At 38.3% G+C, this 18,747-nt stretch overlaps 2 protein-coding genes across 16 annotated transcripts in view; one reads left to right on the top strand and one right to left on the bottom strand.

Moving 5' to 3' along the window:
* The window catches only part of Src64B (Tyrosine-protein kinase Src64B), a 41,664-nt gene extending 30,609 nt beyond the window's left edge, over positions 1-11,055 (top strand). For all 5 annotated transcript variants that reach the window (XM_020960267.2, XM_086833574.1, XM_086833575.1 and 2 more), the window contains 5 exons: positions 3,002-3,830; positions 7,004-7,220; positions 7,426-7,679; positions 7,773-8,080; positions 8,141-11,055. In XM_020960267.2, the coding sequence (XP_020815926.1) occupies positions 3,563-3,830; positions 7,004-7,220; positions 7,426-7,679; positions 7,773-8,080; positions 8,141-8,755 (1,662 nt within the window). In that variant the 5' untranslated portion in view covers positions 3,002-3,562 and the 3' untranslated portion in view covers positions 8,756-11,055. The remainder of the gene's footprint in view (positions 1-3,001; positions 3,831-7,003; positions 7,221-7,425; positions 7,680-7,772; positions 8,081-8,140) is intronic.
* A 427-nt stretch (positions 11,056-11,482) lies between these two features.
* The window catches only part of LOC110190420 (band 7 protein AGAP004871), a 48,260-nt gene continuing 40,995 nt past the window's right edge, over positions 11,483-18,747 (bottom strand). For all 11 annotated transcript variants that reach the window (XM_086833579.1, XM_086833582.1, XM_086833580.1 and 8 more), the window contains 3 exons: positions 17,878-17,933; positions 15,230-15,410; positions 11,483-14,929 (listed from right to left, as the gene is read on the bottom strand). In XM_086833579.1, the coding sequence (XP_086689705.1) occupies positions 14,573-14,929; positions 15,230-15,410; positions 17,878-17,933 (594 nt within the window). In that variant the 3' untranslated portion in view covers positions 11,483-14,572. The remainder of the gene's footprint in view (positions 14,930-15,229; positions 15,411-17,877; positions 17,934-18,747) is intronic.

Here is an 18,747-nt window from a genome sequence, read left to right as displayed (position 1 = left end):
AAAAAAAACAACACAGTTTTATATAAAAACATTGTACAAAATATAATAACAATAATAAATAAATAATAAGTAAATCAATTTAATATTCCTTCAAGAAATTAAAAAGGTATAGGTTATTAATTTTCAAAAAACTTATAACATTTTCCAAGAAAACTTTGATAGGCAATACTGTTCTCATTATAATATAGTAAGTGCATACTTTCTCTGATAAGTGTTTTTATATTCTCAGAATTTTAAAATCTCCAGATATTTAAATTCAACGAAAATATGAAATTTGAGATTTTATATCACAGAGACTCTAATTAAGTAGAGATGTTAGATCATTATTAACTTTTAATAACGAGAGATTTCAAATTTCTAGATATACATATATTAAATCACCAGATGTTTCGGATAACTAGTATGTATTAGATAATTTAAGATTATAAATCGTTATAAAATTTAAATCCTTAATTTACTTTAGGTTTCCTATAATTTCAGATTATAAATCACTATGTATAAAAATTAAATCCTTAGAGATTTGAGAGCACTAGAGATATCAAAACATTCGAGAATAGATCATTATTATAGGAAAACATAAATAAAAACCAACCAGAAACAACTATGTTCTTCATGATAAAGAAAGAATAAATTAAATTAATAATCTCTTTATATAATATTAATTTCTTTTAAAATCTAAGTTTTATCAATCAAGCAAACAAGGCTAGGCATCCCCACTATTAATAATTATTTTTGTGACTAATTAAGCCATCTTGCTACCTATCTTAACTCTTTAAAATAAACAAAAGACAACATGTTTAAGATACAATGAGTCATTTTGAAAAGCATTCTATTATATTATACATATTTTGTGTTATCTACTCATCTTTCTTATCACTTCCATCCTATCACCGGGGCTCCTCAACTGTTGCTCTCTTTGTGTTGTGCTCATAGTATAAGCATATAAACCTAATCCAGTCAGTCAGTGACTTTTAAAGTACATCTCATAAAGCTGCGAATATAATTGTATAGAATTTTCCCAACATTATTGCAGCCTCAATGCTGGCAACTCTCTCGTTCATCGTAGCTACACGACCCCAAAAATAAAAGGTTGCTTGACCCCCGTGGAACTTTTCTCGCTGACTCTGTTGTTGCTATTATTTTTGCTGGACGAATGGGTTCATGAACTCACCGAAAAACAAACTTTGACTTTTTATGGGCAAACGAACGCAAATCCATTCAAACTTTTTATGGTTGTTGCTGCTGTTGCTGTTGTCGGGCGGACTTTAAAGCGCTACACGTTCTCAGTGTGTGTGTTTATCAAGCTGTGGGGACAATAAATGCAGACGTCGCGCCGACGAAACTTAGACAGTTCAAATGTCCTGGCACAATTTCCACACGGAGTCAGGCAGGCATTGTGTTGGCACTGGTTCTCCTTCGCTGTCAAGTCAGCAAACACTTTCCACCGTTTGCATTTTATAGCTGGATGCTGGATGCATTCACTCAAAGAGAAACCTTTAAGGTTTTGGCAACAAATAGGATTATTTTACAGAACCAAAATGATTAGGAAAGGCTCTTCGAGCCAACTCCTAAAAAGCACTACAAATATTCAAGTGTACTCTTTGTTTGCTGAATATTTAAGTCGCCTAATCTCACTTGAGACTCGGCTTTAATAATTGACGGCATGCCATAAAGGAGGACAATGGCAGGATATTAGCTAATGCCACAAAATGCATCCTGGCATCCTGGCATTCTGACATCCTGGCATCCGGGGGCAACTGCCAGCGGAGCGACAATTTCATGCCAGCTGCGCACACACACACACCCAGACAGACACAACAAAATGCGCAACAATAACAATTAAAATTGGAAACTGCAGCAGCAATCCATAGAGTTGTGTGTCAGGGGAGAGTAGAGGGAGGTAGAGAGAGACATGTTGCAGAGTGGTTCAACCTTGGCCTCACAACACGCCCCTGCAGCAACTGCAGCCGCCCCTGCAACAACCCCGTTTGCCACTCCAATTCTCCTCCTTCTCGGTGTCCTCAACTCCGCTTTGGAGACCATAATTATCCAATTGAACAATAAACAGATGCCTGCCGGGCTTGAGTCAATAGACAATGGCTCTGGACGAGAGACGAGAGACAGGCACTGAGCCTGCCCAGCTGGCAACCTTTCAAATGGTCGCCTCCGCTGGAAGAGACTGCAACTGATGTTGCATTTGCTGTTTTGTGGTTTCTGTGGCATTCGTCGAAAGGTTGTGTGCCACTTCTGTCCGCCGGCCACAGAGAGTGATGAGTTGCAGAAACAGTGATAGCTTTTACGACTTTTAATTGAGTTTAATGTATAAGGAATCTATTCTTAAAGAAACGTAATATAATCAAGATGAAATTGAATGACAATGCTTATAATTTTTAAATAAGTCTAAACCTAGTTCAGTATTTAGTTATTATTTTATAATCCCCTATCACCCAACCGTATTGGTTTTGAGTAATTAAATCAGATTACAATCCACATTCGCATAGACATGAGAACCCCTCATTAAATATTTAATTTCATGGGCATTTTGATATGTAATCAGTGTACTTATTACGCATATAACACAATCCATTGAAAAATAAAACGATTTTTTTCAAATTTAATTAAGCTAAACCAGTTTGTCTAAATAAAACGAACATGTTATGCAATTTGTAATGTGATATTCAAATCGCTGGGCATCTCTAATCCTGAGGGGCTGATGAACCCTCCTGAGCTGTAGTTATGGGAGTCGAGAAGCTTCCTCCGGGCAACTCAAGTGTAATAATGTGCCAAAAACGTTTACCGAGTCCCACAGAGGATGCCACAGCCAGGAGCTGGGACAATTGGCAAGAGGCAACTTGTGCGGTCTCTCCGGCTGAGTGGACGCCGGGGGTCAGTGACTGACCGGGGTCCTTTGTCTGGCCAAATGCTTATTTAATGAATATTTATTAACACAGTAACTAATTTCGGTTTTTCTGTTCTGTTTACTTATTGCTACGGCTCACAGGTGACTGACGACGAACGACGAGGATTGCCCAGCAATGTGCAGACGGTCGCTGGCTGGAATTGCTGGCAGGACACAGACCGCAAGGATCAATCCAATCAAGGAGCAGGAGCAAGAGCAGCAGCAGCAGGAGTTGCATCTGTGAATGCAACATTGGCCACTTTTTATACTTACCCACACGAAATGCGTTTTTGCAACTCGGCCAACGGAGAGATAGCAGTTGATAGATGAACTAATGCAAATGCCCTCCAATTGCAGCTTTTGATGCAAACTTAAGGCAGGGGCCCAAAAAATAGAACAAAACCATAAGCCAACTCGACTGATAGTTTAAACTAAAAACGATACAACACACAATCTTGGCTAAAGCAACTTTTTAATTATTGTTAAGAAAACACTTTTGCAAGACAAACACAACTCGTTAAATGCCAAATATGTGTTGCCCCAACTAAAGCTGAAAAGGATAGGAAATCAATTACTTATAGAAAGCTCATTACAACACGAATTCAACGCGAAACCCACAAGGCTCAAGTGCGCGCTCATCAACAGGAGGACATCGCATAAGCCATGGGCAACAAATGCTGCAGCAAGCGACAGGATCAGGAATTGGCATTGGCCTATCCCACGGGAGGCTACAAAAAATCCGACTACACCTTTGGCCAGACGCACATCAACAGCAGCGGCGCCGGCGGCAATATGGGCGGCGTTCTTGGCCAAAAGCACAACAATGGCGGTTCGCTGGACTCGCGTTACACTCCAGATCCTAATCATCGGGGTCCGCTGAAAATTGGCGGAAAGGGTGGCGTGGATATCATCAGACCCCGCACCACACCAAGTGAGTTTCCTTCCGATATACATATATATTTTTGGGAAAACAACCCATCCAAAAAACCCCAATCTAATATGCGTATTATCATGCATTAGTAATTACAGTCGTACTTCGGTAAAAAGGAAACAAATTGGTCATTGAAACAACTGTGTGAATGGGAGTTTAGCTGTAAATTGAACTTTACTTTTGTTTGGATTCCATTTTATTCGATTTTAGTTGATTCTTTATTTTGATTTGATTTAGTTTATTCAATTTAATATCATTTGAAATTCTGTGTATATGATTCTATTTATTTATTTTGTTTCATTTTTATACCCTTGCAGGGTATTATAATTTCAGTCAGAAGTTTGCAACGCAGTGAAGGAGGCACCTCCGACTATATAAAGTATATATATTCTTGATCAGGATCAACAGCCGAGTCGATCTAGCCATGTCCGTCTGTCCGTCTGTCCGTCTGTCCGTCTGTCCGTCTGTCCTTCTGTCCGTCTGTCCGTCTGTCCGTTTCTACGCAAACTAGTCTCTCAGTTTTGAAGCTATCTGAATGAAATTTTGTAGTTAGCCTTCTATATACTCTCACTCGTATATATGTCGGAACGGGCCGGATCGGACGACTATATCATATAGCTGCCATAGGAATGATCGGAAAATTTTTACAAAAAATTTTTTAACTTTTTCAGTTTTCAATAGAATGGGATCAAATTTGAGATATAGCCATTTTACTATACTCTACAATTTTGCATAAAATTTTATGAAAATCAGACTAGTATATCATATAGCTCCCATAGGAACGATCGAGAAATTAATACAATTAAATTTATAACCTTTTCAGTTTTCAACTGATTTTCATCAAATTTTAGGTATAGGCATTTAATTTAAGTCTTAAATTTTGTGGTAAATTTCATGAAAATCGGACGACTATATCATATAGGTGCCATACAAACGATCGTTTGATGTGGAGGAAAAATGCAAATCAGTGAATGTAAAACTGCAAATATAATATGTATAGGTGAATGAAATGAAAGCAGGTATTACTTGATTGTTTTTTAACACAAAGATATATAATTTGTATTGTATGGTTTTTTATTCATAGAAGTTCTATCTGCAAGGGTATATAAACTTCGGCGTGCCGAAGTTAGCTTCCTTTCTTGTTATTGATGTAATTCATTTATAAATGATTTGGCACACAATACTATTTTTCGACTTGATTTGATTTTATTTTTGATTCGAGTAACTTTTAATTGATTACATTGAATAAAGTTCTAGTTTTCGGTTATAGTTTTTGATAACTATTTATTCCCTTTAAGATTTCGAATTATTTCTCTTTACATGAAATTAACATTTCAAGTGATTTTCATTCTTTAATCCTTTGCATTACTTAAAACTTCCCATGCTAAGTGCATTTATTTAATTAAAGAGATTAATTTACTCGATAAAAGCTGACCCCATCAATTATATTTATGCGTCGCCAACATTCTAATTAAAGAAGTTCAAGTGGGCGAAGTTTGCCTGTATGTGTATTATCATGCATTAGTAATTAGCTGTTTTGGCTGTTATCCTCCTGGGCCTTCGCGGGTGGAGTGATAATTTCAGCTTTTAATTAGCAATTTGACTTTTTGCCTGCCACAGAGATTGGCTTTTACCCGCAGAGGCCAACTCGGTGTTTGCATAATGTGAGGCAGCGCCAGGCAACCCGCCAAAAACTAACTAACCAAGCAACTACCTGTGCAGTACACCTACTGCCATAATTAGAGTTCCGTCTCCCAGGAGGTTCAGAGGTGGAGTCAAGTCATTTGCTGCCAGCCACGTTGGTAGCAACGCAATGCTCATATTTGCACTGGTAATACGACCAACAGTCGTTAACCTTGACCAGTTCTCGTGGCCCGGAAAAGGGTATCAGCAGGGTGGAAAGGTGGTGTTGGATTAATGCCACCTTAGCGGGGATATTGCATACGATATGACACGACATTGTGTTGGCTTATACGAGACCCCAAGGAGTTGTGTAAGGAGCTGTTGCAGCTGCGTAACAGTTTAATAAGCTGGCAAAGGGGTGCTATATTTGCCACGAGCAAATTGCACTGCTCTAAGGGATACCATTTACCTTTACTTAAAGGGAAATATACGCTTGGATAACAAGAGGTTTAATTTAGAGCATGTAGAAATAGATAAAGTAAGGTAAAATGCATTATTAAATCCACAAGTAGACATATCTTTCCAGATACCAACCTTTTACCTATTTAAATTTGTAATTTTTGCAAAAGTATTCTCCAGCTAGATATATCTTCTTTGTAGATTACGTTGCACTAAGGTTACATTTTAAACGGCAACCTTTAGCAGTCATAACTTTGAAACCACAAAGGCGGGAACCAATCCCCATGTTTTCCCATGGCATAAATGCCACCATTCGTTTCATTCCAAGTAGCATTGAAGTGGACTGTGGACGGCTGGTGAATTATTTTGATGTGACCTGTCACCGTCAGCTGGGAATGCAAAACCTCGCAGCCGGCAGCCGATTAACTGCTGCTACTACTACTACTGCTACTGGCATTTCTATCCATGACATGACGGCTACACACAGTACTATGGGCTTATATAGGCCCCTAAAGCCGCTTAGGTCGTGTAAACCCATCAAGAGGTTGAGTGCTTGGTTGGCCAGTGATTTGTGCCGCCTTTGTCAGCACGAATGCCCTGCTGAAAAAGGGGGCGTGGCCAAAGCCAAGTTAAAGCCAAGAGCGGCCAAGGCAACTTCTGGCATGCCAGAGTGGACAGCAGTTTATTTATGCGTTGCCTCGCTGCTTGTGGGCTAAATCAATTAGCCAAATGCAAGTCAGTGCCAAAAATCGCGGCTTGGCAACGGGACACACTTACCATACACGAAATGAAATTGTTTTGTTTATGGCGACCTCCCCGAAAATGTATGCTATGCTATCCAATTTGCATTTGGCAACCATCTACACCCCAGCCACACTTGAACTCATTAAACTCTAATTAAGTTTTAAGGCAATTTTGTTAGGCAAATAGGAATATATATATATATATATCTATGTATATGTATGAAAAAAAAAGTATATTTCCCAATTTGTCGCCATAAATTGCAATTTAAGGACGCAAATCAAATTTGCCCAGCCAGACGAACATTTTTGCCACTAACTAGACACCACTTCACCCTGCTTTTCCTACAGCCGGCGTTCCCGGAGTGATGCCCAAGCGTGTCGTTGTGGCCCTCTACGACTACAAGTCCCGCGATGAGTCCGATCTGAGCTTCATGAAGGGCGACCGCATGGAGGTCATCGACGACACCGAATCGGATTGGTGGCGCGTCGTGAATCTAAGCACTCGCCAGGAGGGCCTCATCCCGCTCAACTTTGTGGCCGAGGAGCGCAGTGTCAACAGCGAGGAGTAAGTGCTTTGATTTTAAAAGGGCCAGCAGAGATTTTGATAATTTATATGGCTTCTAAATATGAAAAACTTGAATTTTACTAAATTATATACCAAAAGTTGCATAAATTCAATTAAAAACACAATCATCTGCTGAATTAATATATATAACCTGATTGATTTATTGAAATATTAACATAAACCTCTAATATCCTTCTTCCACCAGCTGGTTCTTTGAGAACGTGCTGCGCAAGGAGGCGGATAAACTTCTGCTGGCCGAGGAAAATCCACGTGGCACATTCCTCGTTCGACCCTCGGAGCACAATCCCGATGGCTATTCGCTGTCGGTGAAGGATTGGGAAGATGGACGTGGATACCATGTGAAGCACTATCGCATTAAGCCGCTGGATAATGGTGGCTACTATATAGCCACCAATCAGACCTTCCCCTCGCTTCAGGCCCTGGTCATGGCATATAGCAGTGAGTATACCACCCACACGCAAGCGTCAACAATAATAAGTTGTAGGCAATGAAGTGGAAAAAATCCATTTATTAATTCTCTTATCGCCGCAGAAAACGCTCTTGGCCTGTGTCACATACTATCGCGTCCCTGCCCCAAGCCCCAGCCCCAGATGTGGGACCTGGGCCCGGAGCTGCGCGACAAATATGAGATTCCACGCTCCGAAATTCAACTGCTGCGCAAACTGGGACGCGGCAACTTTGGTGAGGTCTTCTATGGCAAGTGGCGCAACAGCATCGATGTGGCGGTGAAGACCCTACGTGAGGGCACCATGTCCACGGCTGCGTTCCTGCAGGAGGCGGCTATTATGAAGAAGTTCCGTCACAATCGCCTGGTGGCCCTCTATGCGGTTTGCTCACAGGTAAGGGAAGCAATATATTTTTCTAAGCCTTTATTAATTTCGGATATATTTGCTTTGCAGGAGGAGCCCATCTACATTGTGCAGGAGTACATGTCAAAGGGCAGTCTGCTGGACTTTTTACGCGAGGGCGACGGCCGCTACTTGCACTTTGAGGATCTCATCTATATCGCTACTCAGGTGGCCAGCGGCATGGAGTATCTGGAGTCTAAGCTGCTCATCCATCGCGATCTGGCGGCACGCAATGTACTGATTGCCGATAACAATGTGGCGAAGATTTGTGATTTCGGACTGGCGCGCGTTATAGCCGATGACGAGTACTGTCCCAAGCAGGGCTCACGGTTTCCGGTCAAGTGGACGGCGCCCGAGGCGATCATCTATGGCAAGTTCTCGATCAAATCGGATGTCTGGTCATATGGCATCCTGTTGATGGAGCTGTTTACATACGGACAAGTGCCCTATCCGGGCATGCATAGTCGGGAGGTGATTGAGAATATCGAACGGGGCTTCCGTATGCCGAAACCGACGAATCACTACTTCCCGGACAACATCTACCAGCTGCTGCTCCAGTGCTGGGATGCCGTGCCCGACAAGAGGCCGACGTTCGAGTTCTTGAATCACTACTTCGAGTCGTTCTCGGTCACGTCCGAGGTGCCGTACCGAGAGGTGCAAGACTAAGCAGCCGAGTCCAGAGCCTAATCACACACATCACCTACACACACGCATACACACTCGTACGACATATATATATATATAGTATATAAAGTTATACATATATATTATACATTTATATGCATATTTACTATAATTCTTAAGACTTTTTAATGGCATACCAACCAAGCAACACACACAACACACACCCATGAACTCTATATGTATGGTATATATGTATGTGTTTAAGCGTATCTTAACAATTCTCTGAATCCAGCAACAAAAACAAGAAAAAAAAAGTAAGAAAATGAAACACGAAAATCGGAAAGAACTAAATTTTATATTTTACACGCAAAACTATTTTATAATTTATATATATATATACCTAACTGTATGTACTATGGAAATAGAAAGTATTTAACTAGTTTTGTAAGCTTACGGGGTCGAGATAACGATGATACCGAGGATACCAAGAAGTCAAGTAGGAAGGAAATTGATGGCAACTCTATTGAATTTCAAATCGAATACAGCTATACAATTTAAACGCTACTTTAATCGGTGCTTAGGTTTTTTGTATAAACAATTCAATCCAATCCAATCTACAAACTAGATAACTCTTTGAACTAAGCCTCCTCCCTCTGCTGAATAGTTTCTTCTTCTGATACTTTCCACACACAAAAAAAAGAAACACAAATACACGAGACGACTATCTTACAACTAAGCCAAGTATTATTTAAATCAATCCGAATCCGAATCAAACATTAATGTATTTCAAATTGTTGCTAATGAGAAACTCTCCAATGATGGCATTTACTTATAAGGTGGCAGCGTGCCCACGCCTCGTCTTCTACTTTCATGTCCAGAAAACTAGATTGAAATAAGAAAATTCATTTGCGAAAAATTGCATTTTGTACAAATCATTGAAAAACACACAAAAAGATAAAGAGAGAGAAAGAGAAAGCATTTCACGTTTCGTTGTTAGCAATTGAACCAATGAATGTTTATAGTACACTTAAGTTTATGCCAAAATTATTGTTTATACCTTATACTTTGTTCGTATACTTAAGCACAACAAGCACACACACACAATTGGGCACTGTCCATGTAGTCTAGATATATCTCTATTGATGTACAACCTGCAGCGTTGGCCCGCATTTAGTTCCTCTCCACACCTGCTGTTCCTTGCGTGTGCAGCCCAAATCAATAGCCCGACTCAAGCCATATGGATAAACTGCTATCTCCAGGGTTTCAAATGCTAAATATCATACGATAATGATTCGAACCGTATCAATCAATCAATCAACCAGAGACCACACTCAAATCAACTCTCATTAACACACAGAAAAAACACATACCTATCTTAGCTTCACATCAGACATCGATTGAGAGGAGACTTTATTTAATTTATTTGATTTTTGTTATAGTTTTTAGTTTGTCGTTCATCGATATAGTACATATAGCATATACATATATATTATATATTGTGTTGGCCATTGTGTGCACATTCTGTAGCATAAAACCAAAGTTTAGCATTTCGCATTGAGATCTATGTATTTGTAAAGAACATTTATACGGCGACATATAAACACACACAGAGAGATCAGTTTATATAGGATAACCAGGCTTAAACTAAAACGAGAACAACAAAAACCAATCATTGTATGAAATTGCATTCAACGTATCGGAATCACAACGGAATCATTGCAAATAATTAATTAAAAAAAGGATATTGTTATAATTCACAGGCAAAACTGAAATTGTTTAGCGTAGTTGATGATTTTTTTGTATATAAACTTGACATATAACGTGTAGAAATAAACGACAAATTAAATTGAATAATAATACCATAATAATACCAATCGAATTCTGCAAAATCAGCAATGGGAAACTGGCGGCGCATTTAGCACGCGAGGCATTTAACCACAAAACAAGAAGAACGTAAATTTCACAAACTTTTTATACAAACTGCGGCAATCAAATTGAAAGATTTACAAAATTTTTCAGCCTTTGCCTGGGTAGGCGTGTTGCATGCGCCGCCAAAGATTCTATATTGTTGCTTGATATAACATTGAATAACAAAAAACAAACATGATGGACAACAATGTCGAATGAATAATTATAGTAATTAACAAAAGGAATGGGAGATTGTCATGTAATACGGATAATGGTAACAATTCACAGATTCACGAAAGCAAATATGAATGGAAACTGAATTTAGCTGATGTAAAATGATAGAAATGTGTCCGTTAAGTCGGTTAGGTGTGTAATGCATAATACAAATAATAATGATAATAACTAATAAAATTGAAAAATATGTAATAACTAAATACTGGTTGTTTTAATTGGGTTTTTGAAGGGCTATAATTGTAAATAGTATATAAATAAAAGTTCTTTGGGAAGGTAAAATTAAAATTAACAGCTTCAGGAATTTAAAAAGAGATATTAAGCACCTAAAAAGCGATATAAACTCGCTTGCATTGACTAAAGTATTGGTAAGGTTCTCAAAAAAGAGCGTTTAGTAAAGAACTGATTAACAAATTAAGGAATTAGAAAGTTTAAGTAACAAAGCAATAATGTTATACTACTGCCTTATTTTCCTTCTGTGCACAGAGATTCTCGATTTCGGACTTTTGACACCCCTGCTCTTAAAAAATTATACTATACTTTAATACACAATTGAATAGGGATATAATTACATTCATAAACTTACCCAAATCACTTCCAAATTCGAAAATAATTAAAACCCATGATATGTTTGTTTTTCGCTTTTTTGGATACCAAAAAAGTTGAATGAAATTTTATATTTTATTGTTCCTTTCCGGGTTTAATACATGTATGTATATAGAATAATGAAATCGTTTCCGTTTAAAAATTGTTCAAAGGCAAAATTGTACATAATATGTAATTCGTTATGTTTTGTCTTGTATATGTATATATAATTAATTCAATAACTCGATTTTAATCCATGACGTGCGCTAAAAAGTAAACGTTTCAGTGTCTTGCAAATGCACTTTGAAAGGACCGATTCTAATTCGATTTAGGTTAATTTTGCTTTATTTTTTTTTTTGTTTTTGTTTTAAGGGACTGGTGACTACTGACAAATGTATATTAATGTATTCATTTTGGCTCGCTACTCCGACAGAGAAGATCCTGCACGATGTATATATCTTATTGGGGGCGAATATATATGTTGGGGATATATATGTACATATCCGCCATGCATTTTGGGGTAAAACAGTTCTGTATAGTTTGGGCATATTTGCTATTTTTGTTTATTGTATGTACAATAAATTCGTATTACTCTTATTTATTGTTTGGCATTCGTATTTGGACCTACGAACGTTGCTCACTAACGGATTTGATCGTAAGGCTCCATATGGCAACCACTGGTCTCGGCCACAGTCGTTCGAGGTGCAAGTGAATCGAACAAATCGGCTAGTATCCTGGGCAAACTCTAGTTGAAACAGAATAACAATTGAAGTAACTAGGAATCCGGGGTGTACTCTGCAACTTGTGTCATCACATTTTATACACATGGTAATATTTCAAGTTATCAATATCAATATCCAATATCAATACCAAGACTTTAAAGTATTTACTTATGCAAGTGCGGACAACATTTTTCTCTAATATACATCGAGGCATAGCCGATCACGTTTTATACATTCATATGCAAGAGCTAAGTATACAGCAATATATTTTTAGAGTCATCCATAATTAACAGGGCAAACATCTTAAGGCTAAACATTTACAAAACGCTTTCATCAACTGTTCAAATATGTCTATTATCTGCCCAAAGTAGGCCCATATCCTAACCAGGTTAATCCATTTTAAAATGCATTTATCAACTGTTCAATATTATGTATATTAATAATATGCGTCGGGCCCGTTTTCTTAATGTAGTTAATGTCATTCGTTGTGATTAAAATAATTCGGATTATATCGAAAAATAATTGTGGAGCCAAAAATGCTAAATGCTACCCTAAGACGCCTTTGCAAAGGGTAACATTTAGAAAAATGTCCACTGTCTTAGGTTCGTGGACGAAATCGCTAGAATTTTTAAAAGTGATAGTGTCGAAGTGGCAAGGACAACTATCAGAAGTTTTTAGAAAATAATCGTATGCTCTCACTACTTTTATCCTATTTTGTTTAGACATTCTATGAAATGAAGAGGAATTCATCTTGGCGTTGGTCTTGGTTTGACGATTTTCCGCAACATTTTCATGGAATGTCTTTACAAAATCATCTAAAATGTAGTATATAACAAAAACATTTAGTAAAGGGAAAAAGCTAGGATTGTGAACCAAAAATAGAAAAGTTAAATGCTACCCAGAGACGCCTTTGCAAAGGGTAACATTTTGGGGACGAAATTGATAAAATTCTTAGAAGTGATAGTGTCGAAGTGGCAAAGGACAACTATCAGAAGTTTTTAGAAAATATTGTTCACAATCGTATGCTCCCACCTTTTAATTAAAAATTACCACATTTATCCTCTTTTGCTTAGGCATTCTATAAAATGAAGCGAATTCATCTTGGCGTTGGTCTTATTTGACGATTTTCCGCCTCATTTTCATAGAATGTCTTTACAAAATTGTCTAAAATATAGTTTATAACAAAAACATTTTAATAATAAGGTTTTCGAAAAGAAATATATCCCTTAACTGACACTTAAGAAAACGGACATTTAGGAGATAAGAAAAAACAAAAAAAAAAACAACAAAAATCAATGGTCATATCAGTTTTTAGGTGTGAAAATACAAAACCAAACCAACCATTTTTGACTATATCGAATTTTCAAATTCAAAATTCTCAAAACTGGTTGGTTTTAGAATTTTCACCTGAGCGGCCATCGATTTAACTATGATATTATTGAATTATTAACTTGCTGATTATTTACGATATTTCGATAACTGTGTAAATGTTTTGTGCGAAGTGTTTTAGAGAGTTTTTTTTTTTTTATTTATTTTGGGATTTTTGAATTGACAGGCTTACCTGTAACTTATGTATATGTATATGCATTTTGTTTTTATATATATTTATATATAGTGTGGTAAATTGCACCTTGCTAAGTCCTACGTATTATCTTTAGAATTGCATCCTCTGGTCGTAAAGCTACAAATATTAAACTCTATTTCTCGCCTCGTATGAAACTAGTCTAGGTTTGTATTTTCGTACCTATATGACCTCAGAATCCCAATATTATATATATAATTATATACCTATTGGGGCCTCCTTCCGGCGAACACATTCGAATCGCACTTATCGGTGTTATGAACTACATTTTTTTGATTCTCATGAATCGTTGTTTCCGTTGGTTTTTATTTGACTAATGAAATGTTCTGCACAAACATTTAATTTCGATGGCTTATTAAGGGGTATCAAGGCGCTCAGTTGAAAATGAGTAAAGAAACACAGTACACAAGAGATAATGAATGTGCCTCTTAAACTTAAAATTCAGCTAACCAGCTTTGATACCCATTAATTTGTTTAAAATGACAGAGGATCGAAGAGTATACTTGGCACGAGAAAATATGTTAGAAACAAAAAAAAGAGACTGATTTAATTTTGTTTCTGGTGGTGTTTTCTGCGTACTAAATTTTGACTTTGATACCCTGTAAATTCACTTAGCCATAGTTTAGAGAACTCCAAGAAAATACTGAATGTCTAGGCTTACAGATTGCAGATTAAAACAAGTAAGAAACATAATTAAGCGATCTTTTGCTTGGTTTCTTGGATTTTTTTAAGTGCAACTTGTGAGCTTAGATACCCTGGAATTTTCTTTAGCCTTGTGCAGAGCATTTTCGATTCGACAATGCCGAATCAATATGATGACCTGAAGCGGATTTACATAGCGGATGAGATCTGCTGTCCCTGCTGATGCAGTTGTTGTTGCATCTGCTGAGGCGCTTGCTGCTGCTGCTGCTGCGGCGGCTGTTGTTGCTGCTGCTGCTGCTGTTGCGGTTGTTGCAGCTGCTGCTGCTGCTGTGGCTGCTGATATTGCTGCTGATACGGCTGCTGCTGATATTGCTGCTGCTGCGGTGCCAGCTGCAACGGTGGCGGTGTATTGCCAATCGCTGCCGCAGCCGCCGCCGCATTCTGCTGCGTTGTGGCCTCATTGGTCTTCAGGAAATACGTTATCAAATCGATGGGAAGCGGGAACACAATCGTCGAGTTCTTCTCCGCGGATATGGTGTTGAGTGTCTGTGTGGAAAATTGGAATATTTAATATGTGAAGTTCATGATAAATTCATAAGGTTTAATGGGAAAAGTTATTAATAAAAGATGCAATCTTTAAAACCATTTTACATCTCTTATTTCATACAAATTTAAGTACATGTATATCCACATGTTCAAAGTTTAAAAAACTCCATTTATTTTTCTACTACATGCACTTGTACCATGCAATATATATATATATATATATATATATATATATCCTTATCCTCTAGTAAAATCCCACCTGAAATACAAACAAAATTAATGGCAATGTCAGTGACCTACCTGCAGGTAACGCAGCTGGAGGGCGGCCGGCGAATCGCCAATCACCTCCGACGCCTCGCGTAATGCTCGAGATGCCTTCTGCTCTCCTTCGGCGGCGATGACTTTGGCGCGGGCTTCACGGGCGGCCTCTGCCTCGGCGGCCATCGCGCGTTGCAGTTGCACGGGCAGGCGCACGTCCTTGCTGTTCGGTCGATGGAGAAAATGAGATTAGCCAGGAGGAGGAGGTTGGGGATGAATACGGCAGATAGCGGAAATACCCGTAATTCGAAGCTAACACCATTTCTATTCTCAAAAAGTTTTCAAACACTCGGAGAAAATAAGTAAACATCAGTGGAAAGTGACAATCCAAGAACTGGTTTTAAGACAAAAAATATAAAAGACCAACTTGGGTTTCTTTCTCTTTTTTCGATTTATATACATTTTGTAATACTTTATAATCCTTTTCTATTAAAAAATCTACCTTAGAAGTTAAATGCTACAGTTGGTAACTTAAACCAGTTGGGAATTTTAGTCGAAAACTGCCAAAACATGCTTTGGGTCTTGGTCTAAGCAACATATTCAGAAACCGGTGTAATATCAAACTTATCCTTGCCTTTAACTATATATTTACTTCTTCTTTCAATCATTTTCGCTTGAATTACTTGAACCCACCCATTTTTTTCAAGTGTGCTTTCCAATTTCCATATTAAATTGTCTGCCATCAGACCAAAATGTGCCAAGCGCCTGCTAATGTGCCTCGCAGCTCGGCGTAATGGCGCATCTTTAATTCGACCAACTCGCGGTCTCAGCCAGTATTTTTCACAGCCAACCGAGCATGAAGTTTCATTTATCAAAATATATATAAATATTTATCTCGCCCTATTTGTCTAAAATTTAAACGAAATAATATATATATGGTGCACCATTTCTCACATCATTTTATTGGCCATTTAAGAATGTTGTTAAGCTGCGCTGATCAATTTTCATAACACATCCCAGATAGTCAGGGCAATATTGCCAGCGAAATAAAGGAAGGCAGATGCAGTAATGAAAAATTCAACAACTGCCATAAAATGAAACCGGCCAAGTTTTGTGAGGGGTTGTTGTGGGGAAATGGGAGTTGGTAAAAAGGTAGTAACAGCCGCAGCAGCATAACCACAACAACAACCGTCAACGCGTCAAGTTGTTGCAGCTGTTTTAACATGGCCAACACCAGCCGCTGTTACCAGCCGCCATATTTGTTGGCAACACGGAAAAAAGAGCGAATCTGAATATGGATTTTAAAGTTATTAAAGTTACCTCTAATCCCTACAAGGAATTGGTTATAAGAAGACAGGGAGATCCATTTAGGCTTTGATTTGGAATATTAGTATTTAAATATCAAAAGAAATTATAGAAATTGCTTAAAAATCGTTTAAATTTATCTACAGAAAGCTCTTTCTAATTGTTTCCTGTGCATATGTAAGCATTTGACGTGCCAACGTCACACTTGGCGCTGCGAAACTGAAGCTGACAAAGTAGTAGCCACTTGCCCCCTGTGAGCGGCATATAATAAATTACAACAACGGGGCCCCAGCTCGGTGACAGGACAGACAAAGGACAAAGGACAGCAGCACACACACCCACCCACACTTCTGGCCATCATCCAGCGTTATTGTTATTGTTGTGTGATAAATGCCCAGGAAAAATGGTAGAACAAATAGGCGACAACCAACTCTATACTGATGTGGCCTGGCCTTCCTTGTCGCGGCTATGACAATGTTTGTTGGGGCTACATTATGGCGAAAGCCAATTTAGATGTTATATAAGCTGGCAAAAACTCAAGTCTCTGGCGAGTTGAGTCAGCACCTGGTGGTTTTGTTATAACGCAATTAGAAACTTTTGGCAACTGGCGATGAATACTTGATTTTTCACCTGTACACCTTTAGTGGTAAATGGAATTTGAAAGGATTTTACAGAGCCAAAAGTTAAATAAATAAGTTGGCAACAATTTTGGTCTCTAGAGAAAAGTGTTGGCAGGAAATGGAAATATTTTAAAGGACCTTTGGATATTTAGTAAATAAAATCAAGTTGAATATTGAGCAAATAGAAATTGAACTTATGGGTTTATTAACAAAATATAATACATCTTTAAAAAAAATGTATATCTAAAAGAGAAGCTTAAGAAACCCAAATTTTCATTACCTTAATCTTAGATCCCTTAAAACAGCTTTACATTCTACTAAAACCAGGAAACCGAAATATTTTAAAGGGTTCTTTGGTTATATAGTAAATAAAATCAAGTTGAATATTGAGCAAAAAGAAATTGAACTAATGGTTTTCTAAGCAGAATATAATATATCTTTAAAACAAATTTATATCTAAAAGAGAAGACTTAGAAACCCAATCATCACCTAAGTCTTAGTTCCCTTAAAACAGCTTAAACTCTCCTAAAAAAGGGTTTTAAAATACTAACTCCTTGAACCTAATCCAAGTCCTTAAAGAAATCACATCGTAAGCAGCCATAATGCCAGAGCTCTCGGCATCCTTTAGAGCATATCATCAACTTCGACTGTAGTCGAGGCAAACCGTTTATAAAATTACTTTTATAGCTTGACATAGAAAGTTTTCCAGGTTGCCACTGCAACTGAGTGTGCTGCAAAGGGGGTTAAAAAAGCTGTGCTACTTACATTTCAACACGTTCAACTTTGATGCCCCAGGCATCGGTGGCTTCGTCGAGTTGAACCTGTTTATGATTGGACGCCAGGTGGTGGTGGTTGTGGTTGTGGAGGTGGTTGTAGGTGGATTCGTTGGTTGGTAGTTCGGTCGGTGGGTCGGTGGATGAGCCGTGTGAGAAATAGCAGTAAAAATACATTAGTTTTTGTTTACACGCGTTTTTCAGGTCGTTAACAGTTTTGTTTTTCAGTTTGTTTATTTTCTGTGCTTTTATTTCCCATCCTTGCTCCCCCTAGCTCCACGTGGCCACATTGTGTTTGTGGGTCGTGCAGCATCCTTGAAATGAGAAACTAAAAATGCAGCACTCGACGGAGGGAGCCCCTTGCAACTTGGCATTTTTCACATGTGCGCTTCGACGTGCCACCATAGTAGCAGCAGCCGCCTGATGCTGCTTGAGATTTTCGCCTGATTTTGAACTATTTTTCATATGGCATGAAGAATAAATAAATAAAACGACGAATGCCGCCGCCACCGCCACCGCCGACGTTGCAAGACATGCCTTTAGAATTTGGGTTAAGTTGGCAGCTGCTAAGATATGCGGCTCGCAACTCCACTCCATCCCGGCTCCCTATTTTCAATTTTGTGCAATGAAAAAGCACTTTGGCTCCAAGATTATTCTCATGCCAGGCACGGGTGGACTCTGTCTTTGGCAGCTGCTAAATTTCGCAATTAATATTTTCCTGTCTCCGCTGGCGGAGTTGCACCGCAAAACTTTAAAGGTTTATGCTGCATAATTAGGAGCAGCGACTTGAATGTCATCTGTCAGCAGAAGGGACTGGCAAAGTAGCTGCCTTGCTGCATTCATTTCACAGGGAGTTTTGTGC

This window comes from Drosophila serrata, unplaced genomic scaffold (genome assembly GCF_035046125.1).
Source record: "Drosophila serrata isolate PLE 108 unplaced genomic scaffold, ASM3504612v1 contig_272, whole genome shotgun sequence".
Lineage (NCBI taxonomy): Eukaryota > Metazoa > Arthropoda > Insecta > Diptera > Drosophilidae > Drosophila > Drosophila serrata.
The sequence above is the reverse complement of the archived record's forward strand: the minus strand, read 5'-3'. Positions and strand labels throughout refer to the sequence as shown.